The sequence below is a fragment of the Urocitellus parryii genome, chromosome 6, assembly GCF_045843805.1.
Source record: "Urocitellus parryii isolate mUroPar1 chromosome 6, mUroPar1.hap1, whole genome shotgun sequence".
Classification (NCBI taxonomy): Eukaryota; Metazoa; Chordata; class Mammalia; order Rodentia; family Sciuridae; genus Urocitellus; species Urocitellus parryii.
Genome location: NC_135536.1, coordinates 88,711,242 through 88,725,851, shown reverse-complemented (window position 1 = coordinate 88,725,851; position 14,610 = coordinate 88,711,242). Strand labels below are relative to the sequence as shown.

General features: G+C 37.4%; 1 protein-coding gene across 1 annotated transcript; it reads left to right on the top strand.

Moving 5' to 3' along the window:
• The first annotated feature begins 39 nt into the window (after positions 1-39).
• Positions 40-14,177, top strand: Oip5 (Opa interacting protein 5). Its single transcript, XM_026392777.2, has 5 exons — positions 40-489; positions 876-942; positions 4,116-4,238; positions 8,188-8,269; positions 13,899-14,177. The coding sequence occupies exons 1-5, from the start codon at positions 168-170 to the stop codon at positions 13,992-13,994; spliced, it is 690 nt and encodes a 229-aa protein (XP_026248562.1). The 5' UTR covers positions 40-167; the 3' UTR covers positions 13,995-14,177.
• The last annotated feature ends 433 nt before the right edge of the window (positions 14,178-14,610 follow it).

The window sequence follows — 14,610 nt, the reverse complement described above, 5'->3', positions numbered from 1 at the left end:
CCATAGCTGGCGCACGCTCCACCCTACAGCAGAGGCGGAAGGCCCTAGGGGCTCGTCCAAGCTACAGGTGAGCTGTGGAGCTCACCGCTCACTAGGTCTACTAAGGACGCGGGGGCGACGCTTGGAGCAGAGTTTGGTGCGAGATTGAAAGAGACCGCAGCAGGAAGATGGCGGCTCGGCCGCAGCGGCATCGGTCTCGTTGTGCAGAAGTGTCCCGAGGTGATTTTTGTGACGGCGCTAAGGAGGTGATCGACGAATCCTCTTTTACCACCTCCATGGAGTGGGACACACAGGTGGTGGAGGGGTCCTCGCCGCTCGGTCCGACGAAATGTGGGGCGAAAGAACACCCAGTCAGCCCGCTGCTGCCGTCGTGGCTGCAGCCCGAGAGATGCGCGGTGTTCCAGTGCGCGCAATGCCACTCTGTGCTGGCGGATTCAGTGCACCTCGCCTGGGACCTGTCGCGTTCCCTTGGGGCCGTCGTCTTCTCCAGTGAGTTGGAGGGCGGCTTCTGGAGAAGTCTGGGACGGGCTAGCAGAAAACTCGCTGGAAAGGAAACAGGATGTAGATTTGGAAAGAAATTTGCCCCTTGGGACGGAGGGTGGGGGTGGTTTTCGGATGGTGGGGGTGGTTTTCGGAGGGTGGGGGTGGTTTTCGTGGTTTTGTTTTTTACGCCCCCGGTTTTAAATTTTTTTCCCGTCCCAGTGCTGGGGCTGGAAAAGAGGGCTTCGCGCTTGCTAGTCAAACGCTCTAAAACCGAGCCAGGCCTCCTTTATTGGTGTCCCGCCCCTGGCGCTACTATGAGACTGGCCAGGAGGGAGGTTTTCCTTTTCAAGGCCCTCACAAGTTCAAGTTGTGACCCGTGTTTGTCGTTTTAGGAGTCACAAATAACGTCATTTTGGAAGCACCCTTCCTGATTGGCATTGAAGGTTTGCTTAAATGCAGGTGTGTACCGAGAATTACTGATGGTTTTCTAGAAACAAATGGTATACTGTCCGAGGAGTATACCATTTGTTCCTATAAAGTTTATTATGTTCATACAGTATAATCAAATGATAGAATGTTTCTTTTACTTGACACACCTGTAAGAACTTGTTGTATTATGAAACGAAGAAGATTTTTGTGTAGTTTTTAAAATCTTTCTGAGGTCCACATTCCTAGTGTCATATACAAATGAAGTGAGGCTAAAAAAAATGTCTTTTTAAAAATATTTATTCTTAAGTGTTAGGTGGACACAATATCTTTATTTTACATTTATGTGGTGTTGAGAATCTAACCGCATGCTAGACGGGCACTCTACCACTGAGCCACAAGCCCAGCCCAAAAGTTATGTTTTATAGTGGAAAATTTTGGTTTATAGTGAAAATAATTTATGAACTACAATCCTTTAGGTTACCAAGACTTCAAGTTTGTATTTAACATGGAATTTGTAATAAATCATGGCAGGATTCAGTGATTTCAGAAATTGGGAGAAAAAAAACAAGGTGATTATTAAGTACTTGAATGCTGTATGAGGTACAAGTGACAATCAAGTACTCAGTGAATTTATTATTAAAATAAGGCTCCAAAAATTTGAATATTGGCCTTTGACAGAAAGACAATTCATTCTTTTTATTTATTTTTATTTTTTAAAGTACTAGGGGTTGAACCCAGACTCTACCACTGAGCTACGTCCCCAGCCCTTTTTATTTTTTGTTTTGGAACAGGGTCTAGCTAAGTTGTCCAGGCTGTCCTAGAATTTAGCTGGGATTACAGGGGTGGGCCACTCCACCTGGGATTACAGGGCTGAACCACTGCACCTGACTTCCAGGTTGCTTCTCTACCAAATTTTATTATTCTGTTACTGGTGGAAGATTTAATGTAACTAATTTCAGTAAGCATTATTGTATTACAGTCTTAGCACTTAAAAATAGCATTGTTATGCTGAATTTTTGTTATGCTCAACAGTAATATTTACTTTGTGGAATTTTCCTTATATTGGTTATAAGTAAAATTTTTTTTTTTTTTTATTAAAGAGAGAGTGAGAGAGGAGGGAGGGAGAGAGAGAGAGAGAGAGAGAGAGAGAGAGAGAATTTTTAATATTTATTTATTTTTTTTAGTTCTCGGTGGACACAACATCTTTGTTGGTATGTGGTGCTGAGGATCGAACCCGGGCCACACGCATGCCAGGTGAGCGTGCTACTGCTTGAGCCACATCCCCAGCCCAAGTTATAAGTAAAATATTTCTTTTTAAATTGTTTTTGCAGGACTGGGGATGTGGCTCAAGCGGTAGCGCGCTGGCCTGGCATGTGTGCAGCCCGGGTTCCATCCTCAGCACCACATACAAACAAAGATGTTGTGTCTGCCGAGAACTAAAAAATAAATATTAAAATTCTCTCTTAAAAAAAAAATTTTAAAAATTGTTTTTGCAAATTTAAACAGAAGTGAACAGTATAATGAACCCATGTATTACCAGTCACTAAATGAGGACAGTTAGCAAATCATGGCCAATCATGTTTTATCTATAATCATACCTACCCCTCCTTAATGTTTTTAAGTACATACCTGAAATTATATCATTCCATTCATAAATATTTTTGTAAGAATCTTTATAAGATAATAACACTTTTTGTTTTTAAAAGATATAACCTAATTTCCAGGAAAGTATATTACTAGTAAACTACCTTTGTTTTTTTAAGTCTTTTTTTCTTTTTAGTTGTAGATGGGACACAATATCTTTAATTAATTAATTTTTTTATATGGTGCTGAGTATCATACCAGGTGCCTCATACATACTAGGCAAGTGCTCTACCTAGCCTGTAAACTACTTTTTAAAATAAGCTAAAATAGGCATTCAGTAATGTTTGTAGATTGACTCTTTTTTTTTTTTTAAGAGAGAGAGAGAGAGAATTTTTAATATTTATTTTTTCAGCTTTTGGTGGACACAACATCTTTATTTTTATGTGGTGTTCAGGATCGAACCCAGTGCCCCGCGCATGCCAGGCAAGCGCATTACCTCTTGAGCCACATCCCCAGCCCCTAGATTGACTCTTTTTAAAACTTTTTATTATAGAAAAAAATTTTTTAAGTAAATGAGCATTTTCTTTTTTAAAAAATTAGAGCTTTATAGTTATACATAGTAGTTGGGTTCTTTATTATGGAGAAATTTTAAAATACTTCAAATACTGTAATAATTCCCATGTACCCATTACCCAGTTTCAACATTTACCAATATTTTGACAATTTGGGCTGGGGAATATAGCTCAGATGGTGGAGTGCTTGCCTTGCTTGCACAAAGCCATGGGTTTAATCTCCAGTACCACAAAAAAAAAATATATATATATATATATACATATATATATATATATATATATAGAGAGAGAGAGAGAGAGAGACAATTTTATTTCATCTGTATTCTTCATTTTTTATTTATCTTGGAGTATTTATTTATTTATTTGATACTAGAGATTGAACACAGAGGTACTTTACCATTAAGCTAAATCCTTAGTACTTTTAATTTATTTATTTTTATCTTGAGACAGGGTTTTACTAAGTTGCTGAACCTGGCATCCAACTTATGATCTTCTTTCTCAGTCTTCCCAGTGGCTGGGATTACAAGCATGTACCACCGGGCCCAATCTATGGAGTGTTTTAAAACAAATCGGAAAACTCATTAATATGTACAATTATAATGCACTCATTAAAAAATGTGGAAAAAAAATCAGACAATTGATCAACTTTTGTGGTGCTGGAGGTATAGTTCAGTGACAGAAATATGTGCAAGGGAAATACAGCCTGCAAAAAAAAAAAAAAAAGAATTTAAAATACAAAAATAAATTGAATGTTTCAGTGTTAATCTCATTAGTTAGCTTCCTCCCCCTGCCGATAAATTACCTGTCTCAGAGTTATATATCCTTGTTTGCTTTAATGGATGAATCCATGAAGGTTTCTGTAATTTAGAGTATAATTATATTAAAACCTGAGTTACCCTTTCTTGGATGTGACATTGTTTCAGTCTCATTCCTATTATAACATAAATTTCTCTTGTGTCTTAGGTGACAGAAATGCTTCCAGAGACTTATTTATTTTGATTTGTTCTGTGATTTTCTTTCTTATCTATTTTGTGTTTTCCCTCCTAGCACTTACAACCTTTTATTCTGTGGTTCCTGTGAAATTCCCATTGGTTTCCATCTATATTCCACCCATGCTGCTTTGGCTGCCTTGAGAGGTCACTTCTGCCTTTCCAGTGATAAAATGGTGTGGTGAGTAGATATAGATATTGTTTAATCAAAAAATAAAGATTAAAAAAATATGTATTTATTTATTTTTGAGCATAAAAGAGTAAAATATATTCAAGTGAATTTATTCAGCAGGGAAAGAGAAATCCCAATAGGGGTTGCCTTCAAATAAATTTTAAAAGATCTTTTGGAAAAGACAAAGTATTTGTACTCAAGAAGATGCTAACGCCAAGCACTCTTATAAAAAAAATATTAGTAGAACAAAAATATAATCTTATAACATTAAGATGATTTTAGATGTCTTCTAATCATACCATGTCTTCATAGTGGTACCATAGAATAATTCAGAAGCTATACTTTCAATAAACAAAATTCAGGAAGGCAAGCTTTTGCCATAGATACCTTTTGGGTTTGTGCCCTTGCCCATCTGCCTTCCATAGGGTGGGACCTTGTCATCGTATTTGTCTCATGCAAGACACCACTCACATGTATAGGATTTTTTACCTGACCCAAATAAACCATATTTTCTACCCTAGGAATTTGAAATTATGGGCACTTGTCACTTGTAGATGGTGCTGAAGTTGAAAAGCGAAAGCTCTTAAGTTGTGATAGGTTTTTCAACATTATACATGTAGATGCAGAGAAATCTGGTGAAAAAGAATAATGAAACAGATGCACAAAGAAAAGTAAAAGTAGCGATCACAGGGTCTCCTAGGATTTGAAAAAGTACCTATTTGCTGTTATTTCTCATAAATTACATTAGGTATTTCTTTATCTTAGTAAATTGAACCTTTTAATTTAGCTTTTTTGTTTATTACAAGAAACTGAAATATACATCAAAGTCTTTTCTTAACCACTAAGCAACAACAACTACTGATAGCCTGATTTCTGCCAGGCATTATGCTTACCTAATTGAATTCTTATTATAAGAAAACTAGGACTCAGAGAGGTGGAGGAGCTGAGGTGTGAATCCATGAATTCAAAACTCATTTTCCCTTCATAAAACAAATGCTTCTGTTTTTTTCATTTCCATTTAATGTGCTTAGATATGTATTGTTTTATTTTGTTTCCATGGTATTGGCGTTTGAATCCAGGGCCTTGTACATGATAGGCAAGTGCTCTACCACTGAGGTACATCTCCAGCCCCTTTTATTTTTTATTCATGAGACAGGGTCTTGTTATCTTGCCAATCCTTGTGTGAAACCTGGAATCCTGCTTCAGCCTCCTGAATGGCTGGTGCCACTGAGCTTATTTTCAGATTGGTGTTTCTAGCTCATTTTGTTTGATAAAACAATAAAATTTATAGGTAAAACTCACTTGTTACTATGAAACTGTTTCACGTGCATTAGGTATATACCATTTGTTCTTCATTGCAGATTTCTAACAGGATGTATACTTGAGATGGAATTATATTTTGCTATGAATTCCTCATTTTTTAAACAATCTATTTAAAATTAAGTTTTTTTATTGTTGTTGTTTTGGATACCAGACATCGAACTCAGGGCCAGTTGACCACTGAGCCACATCCCCAGTCTTATTTTGTATTTTATTTAGAGACAGGGTTTCACTTAGTTGCTTAGCACCTCGCTTTTGCTGAGGCTGGCTTTGAACTCGCAATCCTCCTGTCTCAGCCTCCCGAACCACCGGGTTATTGGCATGCACCAGTGCACCTGGCAAAATTAAGTGGTTTTTTTGTTTTTGTTTTTGTTTTTTGTTTTAGATGGACATGTACCTTTATTTTATTTATTTACTTATTTTATTTTTTTTAAAGAGAGAGAGAGAGAGAGAATTTTTTAATATTTATTTTTTAGTTTTTGGCAGACACAACATCTTTGTTTGTATGTGGTGCTGAGGATCGAACCCGGGCCACACGCATGCCAGGCGAGCGCGCTAGTGCTTGAGCCACATCCCCAGCCCTTTATTTACTTATTTTAAATTAATTTTTTATTTATATATGACAGCAGAATCCATTACAATTCTTATTACACATATAGAGAATTTTTCATATCTTTGGTTGTATATCAAGTATATTCACACCAATTCATATCTTCATACATGTACTTTGGATAATAATGTTCATCACATTCCACTATTATTTCTAACCCCATGCCCCCTCCCTTGCCTTCCCATCACTCTGCATTATATAGAGTTCATCTATTTATTTATTTATTTTTATGTGGTGCTAAGAATTGAACCCAGTGCCTCACACATACTAATCAAGAATTCTACCACTGAGCTCAACCTCAGTCCTAAAATTAAATTTAATGAGGAAAAAAAAGTATCTCAATATGTGCTGTAAGTAACTGTAAATCATTTTTAGAAACAGACGTAAGTAGATATTCCAGAAGAGCGATAATTTCAGTTTTTGCTAGAGAAATAAGCTTTTGGTAACAAAGTTTTTAGTATAAATTTATTTATTTATTTATTTATTTATTTTTTTTAAGAGAGAGAGAGAGAGAGAGAGAGAGAGAGGAGAGAAAGAATTTTAACATTTATTTTTTAGTTTTCGGCGGACACAACATCTTTGTTTGTATGTGGTGCTGAGGATCGAACCCGGGCCACACGCATGCTAGGCGAGCTCGCTACCGCTTGAGCCACATCCCTAGCCCCTGTTTTTAGTATAAATTTAAAAGTCTTATGGGATTTTTGAGTATTTAGTCTTTAAAATGAAGAGTTGACTAAATAGAAATTAAGAAAGTATGGTTAGCAGGAATCTTTGAAGATAATGGATCTATGTCTGTGTATCCCATCAAAATGAATTTGGTTGCTAGTATCAAAAATTCTGACTAACAGTGGTTTTAAAAAGAAAGGTGAGGGCCAGGTGTGGTGGCTCATGTCTGCAATTCCAGCAGCTTGGGAGGCTGAGACAGGAGGCTCACAAGTTCAACTGTGAAATCCTGTATCTAAATAAAATACAAATAGGGCTGGGGAATGTGGCTTAGTGGTTGAGTGCCCCTGAGTTCAATCTCCAGTACCAAATAGAAAAAAAAAAAAAAAAAGGTGAGGCCATTGGCCACCCCAGGAGCCTTCTGATGGCTCAACCATGATTAGGGATCTGGGTCAGCATTTCTGTGCTTCTCTTGGTTTTTCCTCTTGAGTACAGCATGAATATATATTGATGATAACATCTTCAACAGGAAGGAAGAGTGTTTGGGGCATAAGGAAACACAAAAGAACTTATTTTATGGGCAGAAATTTTCTTATTCTCATTAGCTAGAACTAAGCTATATGATCATCTTATTGGGAAAGCAAATGTGTCAACAGATTTGTCACAGTTAGCTTAGAACACTTATGATTCAACTCCTAGGCTGAACATATGAGAAAATCTGGATTGTTAATAAGAAAAAAGTGAGGGGCTGGGGTTGTACTCAGTGGTTGAGCACTTGCCTCGCATGCATGAAGCACTGGGTTTGACCCTCAGCACCACATTAAAAAAATAAATAAAAAAACAAAGATATTGTGTCCATCTACAACTAAAAAAAGAAAAGAAAAAAGGAATGGCTACTGGCTAAGCAACCAACGCTATTTGCTACAATTCGATTACTTTTCCTTTGAAATATGTATGCTATAGGATCTACTTGTGTGCATCATGATTTTCATATGATCCAGTTTTTTTTAATACCTTTATTTAATTAATTTATTTTTATATGGTGCTGAGGATCGAACCCAAAGGCTCGCATGTGCTATGTGAGCACTCTGCTGCTGAGCTACAACCCCAGCCCCTGATCCTGTTTTTTGTTTTCAGTTTGTACTGGGATAATTTGTCCCTGGGAAAAGGTAGGATGACAGAGTCTCTCTGATTTGTTTGTTGAGAAATTGTTTTTCCAACAGAATACATCACAAATCTTGAAATGGAATTTAGTAAGAAGTCAGGCCTTGCTTGACAGATTGTGTTTCAGAAGGCAAGTATGGTTCATTGATAATCTTAACTGTGGTATGGTACTAATATTTTCTCTCTCTATTTTCCATCTAGCTATCTCTTAAAAACAAGAGCTATAGTAAGTGCATCTGAGATGGATATTCACAATGTACCTCTACCAGAAAAGATTTCAGAGGTAAAATTCATAATGGTTGTGTGGTTCCTTTAATTATAGATAATTCTTGATAATTCCTACCAATGAACTTTGGTATGATAAAATGGTATGATACTCTAATCCTCTATGTAAGGTTTGGTGGTGTTTTTTGAATTTGTAACACAAAGCAAGATTTTTTTTTTTTTAATATTTTTTAGTTGTAGATGGACACAACATGTTTATTTCTTTTTATGTGGTGCTGAAGATTGAACCCAGTACCTCACACGTGCAAGGCAGGCACTCTACCACTGAGCTACAGCCCCAACCTGAAAGCAAAATATTAAAGCCATATTATAAGGTCCATTTTGGGGGAGTGCTCAAATATTATATTCCTATATTCTCCGTTTATGCTGGAAATGGACATGTTCATCTTGTATAGACTATCCTCTTTGAAAGCACCTTATGTTTATATGTCTCAAAGAGTGGTAAAAATTTATTATTTTTATTTTTTTTTAATATTTATTTTTTAGCTTTAGGTGAACATAATATCTTTATTTTATTTTTATGTGGTACTGAGGATCAAACCCAGTGCCTCACGCATGCTAGGTGCACTACTACTTGAGCCATATCCCCAGCCCCAAGTGGTAAAATGTTATTAAGCTATTTGTTTGTTTGGTGTTGGAGACCAAACCAACCCTAGGGTCTTGTGTTCATTGTATCACTGATCTATATCCCCAGCCTAAGAATTCTTATTTAAATGGGTTTTATGGAGGAGTTGATAACTTTAAGTTGAAGAAAGCAAAGTTTTGGTAACTTGATGGCTCATTCTTAGTGAAATTTTGATTATAACCACCCTCAGAAAATCAACCTAAGAATTTACTATTGGTTTATTTTTAGTAGTATATAATAGTTTGTTCTTTGCAAATTACACATTTAGTGACCAATGGCATTTATTTTTCAAAGTTTAATATTTGGAATAATGGTAGGACAGGAGAATAGTGATTTCCCCCCACCCACCAAAACTAAGTTCTAAGCTCATGGATCATGTTCTAAGGCAGGGGATTGCAAGCTTTTTCTATAAAGGGTTAGCTAGCTGATAATTATTATAAGACTATGGAGGCTTAGTTTATATCACTGTCATTCTATTGTAAACACACCATATAGCTGGGCAAAGTGGTGTGCACCTACTACTACCACTACTACTATTATTACTATTACTACCACCTACTCTGGCTACTTGAGAAGCTGAGGCAGGAGCATCATAAGTTTGAAGCCAGCCTGGGCAACTTAGTGAGACCCTGTCTCTAAATAAATAAAAAGGCCTGGAGGTATTAGCAGTAGAGTTCCGCTGGGTTCAATCCCTAGTACTGAAAAAAAAAAAGTTATGGGTGATGATTGCAGAATTTGGCAATGTGAGAAACTTTACCACACAATATCATGAGAAACAATGTGAGACATTTTGGAAAATGTCTCAAAATAAGAAGGGCTGGGGATGTAGCTCAGTGGTAAAGCACCCTGAGTGCCAAAAAGTCCCCAGTACCAAAAAAGAAAAGAAAAGAAAGCATCTTAAGTCTGTGGAAATTTTCCTCCAGGCATGCAGAAAATGGAGAAACAAGTATGTGAAAAAACCATGAGCCATAACAGATTCTCCCATCCTCCAGCTTTGAGGGGAGAAGCTCCATCTGAGCAGATGTAGCCAAGAACATGGGGATCCTTTACCCCCACCCCCAGTTGAAGGCTACGGTATCCTCCCAGTAGGAATGGGCCAATGGCATTTGTCAACTACCTCCCCTCCCCAATGTTACAGAAGCTGTATTCTAAAAGAATGTCATTTGTTGCATAATAGATTTACTGTGGGCACAGTAGGCCAGGAATATTGGAAACTCAATTACTATTGCACAGATTGCTTATGAAGCAGAAAGTTCATACTGAGAAACTAAAGCTGGGATGATCAGAAGCTAGCTCCCATGCCTAGTACCCTGTTGTAAAGCAAGGGTGTCATTCTAATACACTATCCCCACACTTCAATTTGGAAGCAGTGGCACAAGGATTTTGCTCAAGGTGAAAGGCAGAGTGTGAAAACAGAATTCTGAAGCTCTTCCCAAAGGAAATACTTATAACACTTAGGAGTTCAAGACTAAGGGTGCTGTTTAAAACAACGGAGATTTTGGAGAAAGCAACTAAGAGGAAGCTGATAGTTCCATGAGAGAAACAAAATAAACCACAGACTAGATTTACCAAGAATGGCTGTTAAAGACTACCTGGAAAGGAGTCTGAATTATTTTTATTTACCACTAAGCTACATCTTCAGCCCTGTTTTTGTTTTGTTTTGTTTTGTTTTATATAGTTGTGGATGGACCTTTATTTTATGTATTTATATATGGTGCTAGGAATTGAATCCAATGCCTCACACATACTAGTCAAGCACTCTACCACTGAGCCACAACCTCAGCCTCCTGTTTATTTTTTAGACGGGGTCTTAGTCTTGCTCATTTGCTGAAGCTGGCTACAAGTTTGTAATCCCCCAGCCTCTACTTCCTTAGTTGCTGGGATTATAGGCCTGTCATCAAGTGCAGCAGGAGTCTAGGTTTAATTGAAAAAGATTATGAGATAATTTTTGCCTCTGGGCACTGTTATAACAATGGAGCAGTTTAGCCAGCAGTAACTAGAGACTGATTGACAGCTGGTTATGATACCAGTAGAGGCAAATAACTGAACACAGGGATTCCTGCAAAAATCACTAACTTCCCAGGGTGACTGCACGTTGCTGAAGGCTTTGTGTTATGAGGAGTGAGGGACATCAGATGCTCATAACTGGGGTTGGAGGATGGGAGGAGAAGGCATCACTATGATAGTCCAGCTATTTAAACAAACAAGAAGAAATCTGGTATCCAGATTTGCTACAATATATTATCTAAAATGTTCAGTTTTTATTTTAAAAGTTATGAAACATACAAAGAAATAAAATGTGGCCCAAATACAGGTTAAAAGGTAGGCATCAGAAACTGCTTTTGAAAAGATGGAGATTTGGGGCTGGGGATGTGGCTCAAGCGGTAGCGCGCTCGCCTGGGATGCGTGCGGCCCGGGTTCGATCCTCAGCACCACATACAAACAAAGATGTTGTGTCTGCCGAGAACTAAAAAATAAATATTAAAATTCTCTCTCTCTCTCCTCTCTCACTCTCTCTTTAAAAAAAAAAAAAAAAAGATGGAGATGTGGGCTGGGGTTGTGGCTCAGAGGTAGAGCACTCACCTAGCATGTGTGAGGCACTGGGTTTAATCCTCAGCACCACAAATAAAATAAAGGTATTGTGTCCACCTATAATTAAAAAAAAAAAAAATATATATATATATATATATATATATATATATATATATATATACATTTTTTTTTAAGGTGGAGATAATGGGTTTTGCAGACAAAGCTTTAAAAAGCTGTTAAAAACATTTCCAAGGAGCCAGGCACAGGGGCACATGCCTGTAATTCCAGAGGCTTAGGAGGCTGAGACAGGAGGATCACAAGTTCAAAGCCAAGCTCAGCAATTTAGTGAGCCCCTAAGCAACTTAACAAGACCGTGTTCAAAATTTAAAAATAATTTTTAACTGTCAAGGGGTGTAGCTTAGTGGTTAAATGCTCCTGTGGTCAGTTGCTGGTACCAAAAAGAAAAAAAAAATTTTTTCTAAAGAAGTAAAGGAAATTATTCTTAAGGAAGGTGTGATGATAATGTCTTAAAAATAGAAGGTGTTAGTAAAAATGATAGAAATTATTTTAAAAATCCAAGTGGAAATTCCCTGGTTGAAAAGTATAAACAACTGAAATGAAAAATTCACTAGAAGGGCTCAACAGCAGATTTGATTAGCAAGTGAAAGAATCATCAGGCTTAAAGATAGAAATTATGCAATCTGAAGGAGAGAGAAAAAAGAATAAAGAAAAACGAGTAAGCCTAAGAGTCTAGTTGAAACCATCAAACATACCTAAAAATGTTTCGGTAATATAAGTACCAAAAAAAGGAAAGGGGATGCAGGTACAATGGCACACAGCTATAAATTCAGTTACTTAGAAGACTGAGTGAGGAGGATTATAAATTCAAGGCCAGCCTCTGCAGTTTAGCAAGACCCCACCTCAAAAAAACAGGCAGGAGATGTAGCTCAGGGATGGATCTACACCCAGACACAGGAAAAATGTTGAAAGATTAAGAGAAAATATCTTTTTTTTTTATTATTATTATTTTTTTTGCAACAGCAAAGGGTTTATTGGGAGTACAGCATGCTGGGGCTCAGAGCTCACTTCAGAAGAGCAGAGAACAAAGACCCCCCCCCCTTTTTTTTTTAAAGAGAGGGAGAGAGAGAGAGAGAGAGAATTTTTAATATTTGTTTTTTAGTTCTCAGTGGACACAACATCTTTGTTGGCATTTGGTGCTGGGGATCGAACCTGGGCCGCACACATGCCAGGCGAGCGCGCTACCGCTTGAGCCACATCCCCAGCCCAAGAGAAAATATCTTTGAAGCAGAAGAAAAATGATTCACAGATATCAGAGTATCTCAATAAGAATAACAGGCTCTAGAATTAGCTGTAAAACAGATTGAGTTTATTGTGAAAACTATACCAGAAATATGTATCTAAAAATTGCACAAATAAGATTTTTTTTTGTTAACCTAAAGTTCAGTAGGAGGCTAAATTATTCATAATTCTGTATTTCATGATAACTTTTAGTCAAATTACATGTTGAAGCCAGGTGTGGTGACACACACTTTTAATCCCAGCAAAAAAAAAAAAAAAAAAAAGTAGGGCTGGGGATGTGGCTCAAGCAGTAGCACGCTCACCTGGTATGTGTGCGGCCCGGGTTCAATCCTCAGCACCACATACCAACAAAGATGTTGTGTCCGCCGAGAACTAAAAAAAAATAAATATTAAAAAAATCCTCTCTCTCTCTCTCTTTAAAAAAAAAAAAAGGAAATTTTCTTTAAAAAACAAAAAAAAGTAAGGGAAGCCTGATACTTCTAGTTCAACAGAATCCAGTGACCTCACTTTATTCTGCTCTTCATAGAAGCAGTGATGCTCAGCAACTGTTTGTTTTCAAGTGAAATTTTATACCTGATGATCTTACTGTATGCTAGGTTTCTTTGTATAAAATTCTCTCAGAAATAGAACAGAGGGCCAAGTGTTGTGATAAATTCCTGTAATCCCTGCTACTTGGGAGGCTGAGGCAGGAGGATCAAAAATTTGAAGCCAGCCTCTGCGATTTAGCAAAACCATGTCTCAAAAAATAAGCAATGTGTGGTGGTGCATGCGTGTAATCCCAGGGTCACAGGAGCCTGAGGCAGGAGGATTGAAAGTTCGAGGCCAGCCTCAGCAATTTAGTCAGACCCTGTCTCAAAATAAAATACAAAAAGGGATGGGGATGTTGCTCAGTGGCCCTGGGTTCAATCCTTAGCATCAATCAATCAATAAATGAAAAGACTGGAAATGTAGCTCAGTAATAGGCATCCCTGGATTCAATTCCAACTACTGCACTCTCACAACAAGAACAGAACAAATGTATTCCTGACCCATGTTGAGATATTGCCAGCTTCCAATCATGACATACACTAGCTAAAATTTGAAGTGGCATTGCAACTAATTGAGAGTTAAGGGTAAGATATCCTGACATCTCAATTTTTTTTTTTCCCAGCTGAAAGAGAAGATAATGCTGATGCATACTCAGTTAAATTCACTAATGAAGATTCTGAATGAAGTGACTCCTGACCAGTCCAAGCCAGAAAAATGAACCAAAGTTTGAGTTTCAAGTTCAGACTTTTTTGTTACCTTCAACAACGGGCTGTTCATTTCTTTAAAAACAATTGTCTTCAAGAACAGAACTGAGACTGGAGTTGTAGCTCGGTGGAAGAGCGCTCGCATAGCATGTGTGAGGCACTGAGTTTGATCCTCAGCACCACATAAAAATAAATAAAATAAAGGTATTGTGTCTATCTACAACTGAAAGTTGTTTTTTTTTTTTTTAAGAGGACAGGGGCTGGGGTTGTGACTTAGTGGCAGAGCACTTGCCTCGTGCCAGTGAAGCTCTGGGTTCAATCCTCAGCACCACATTAAAAAAAAAAGTAAATAAAAGAAATGTACTGTGTCATCTATAACTAAAAATAAAAAAAATTTAAAAATAAAAAATAGGACAGGGCTGGGGATATGGCTTAAGCGGTAGTGCGCTCGCCTGGTATGCGCGCGGCGCTGGGTTCGATCCTCAGCACCACATAAAAATAAAGATGTTATGTCCACCGAAAACTAAAAAATAAATATTAAAAAATAATCTCTCTCTAAAAAAAAAAAAAAATAGGACGGGGATTGGGAGAGGGGAAAATGTGGTTTATTATGTTTACCTCTATGCTATT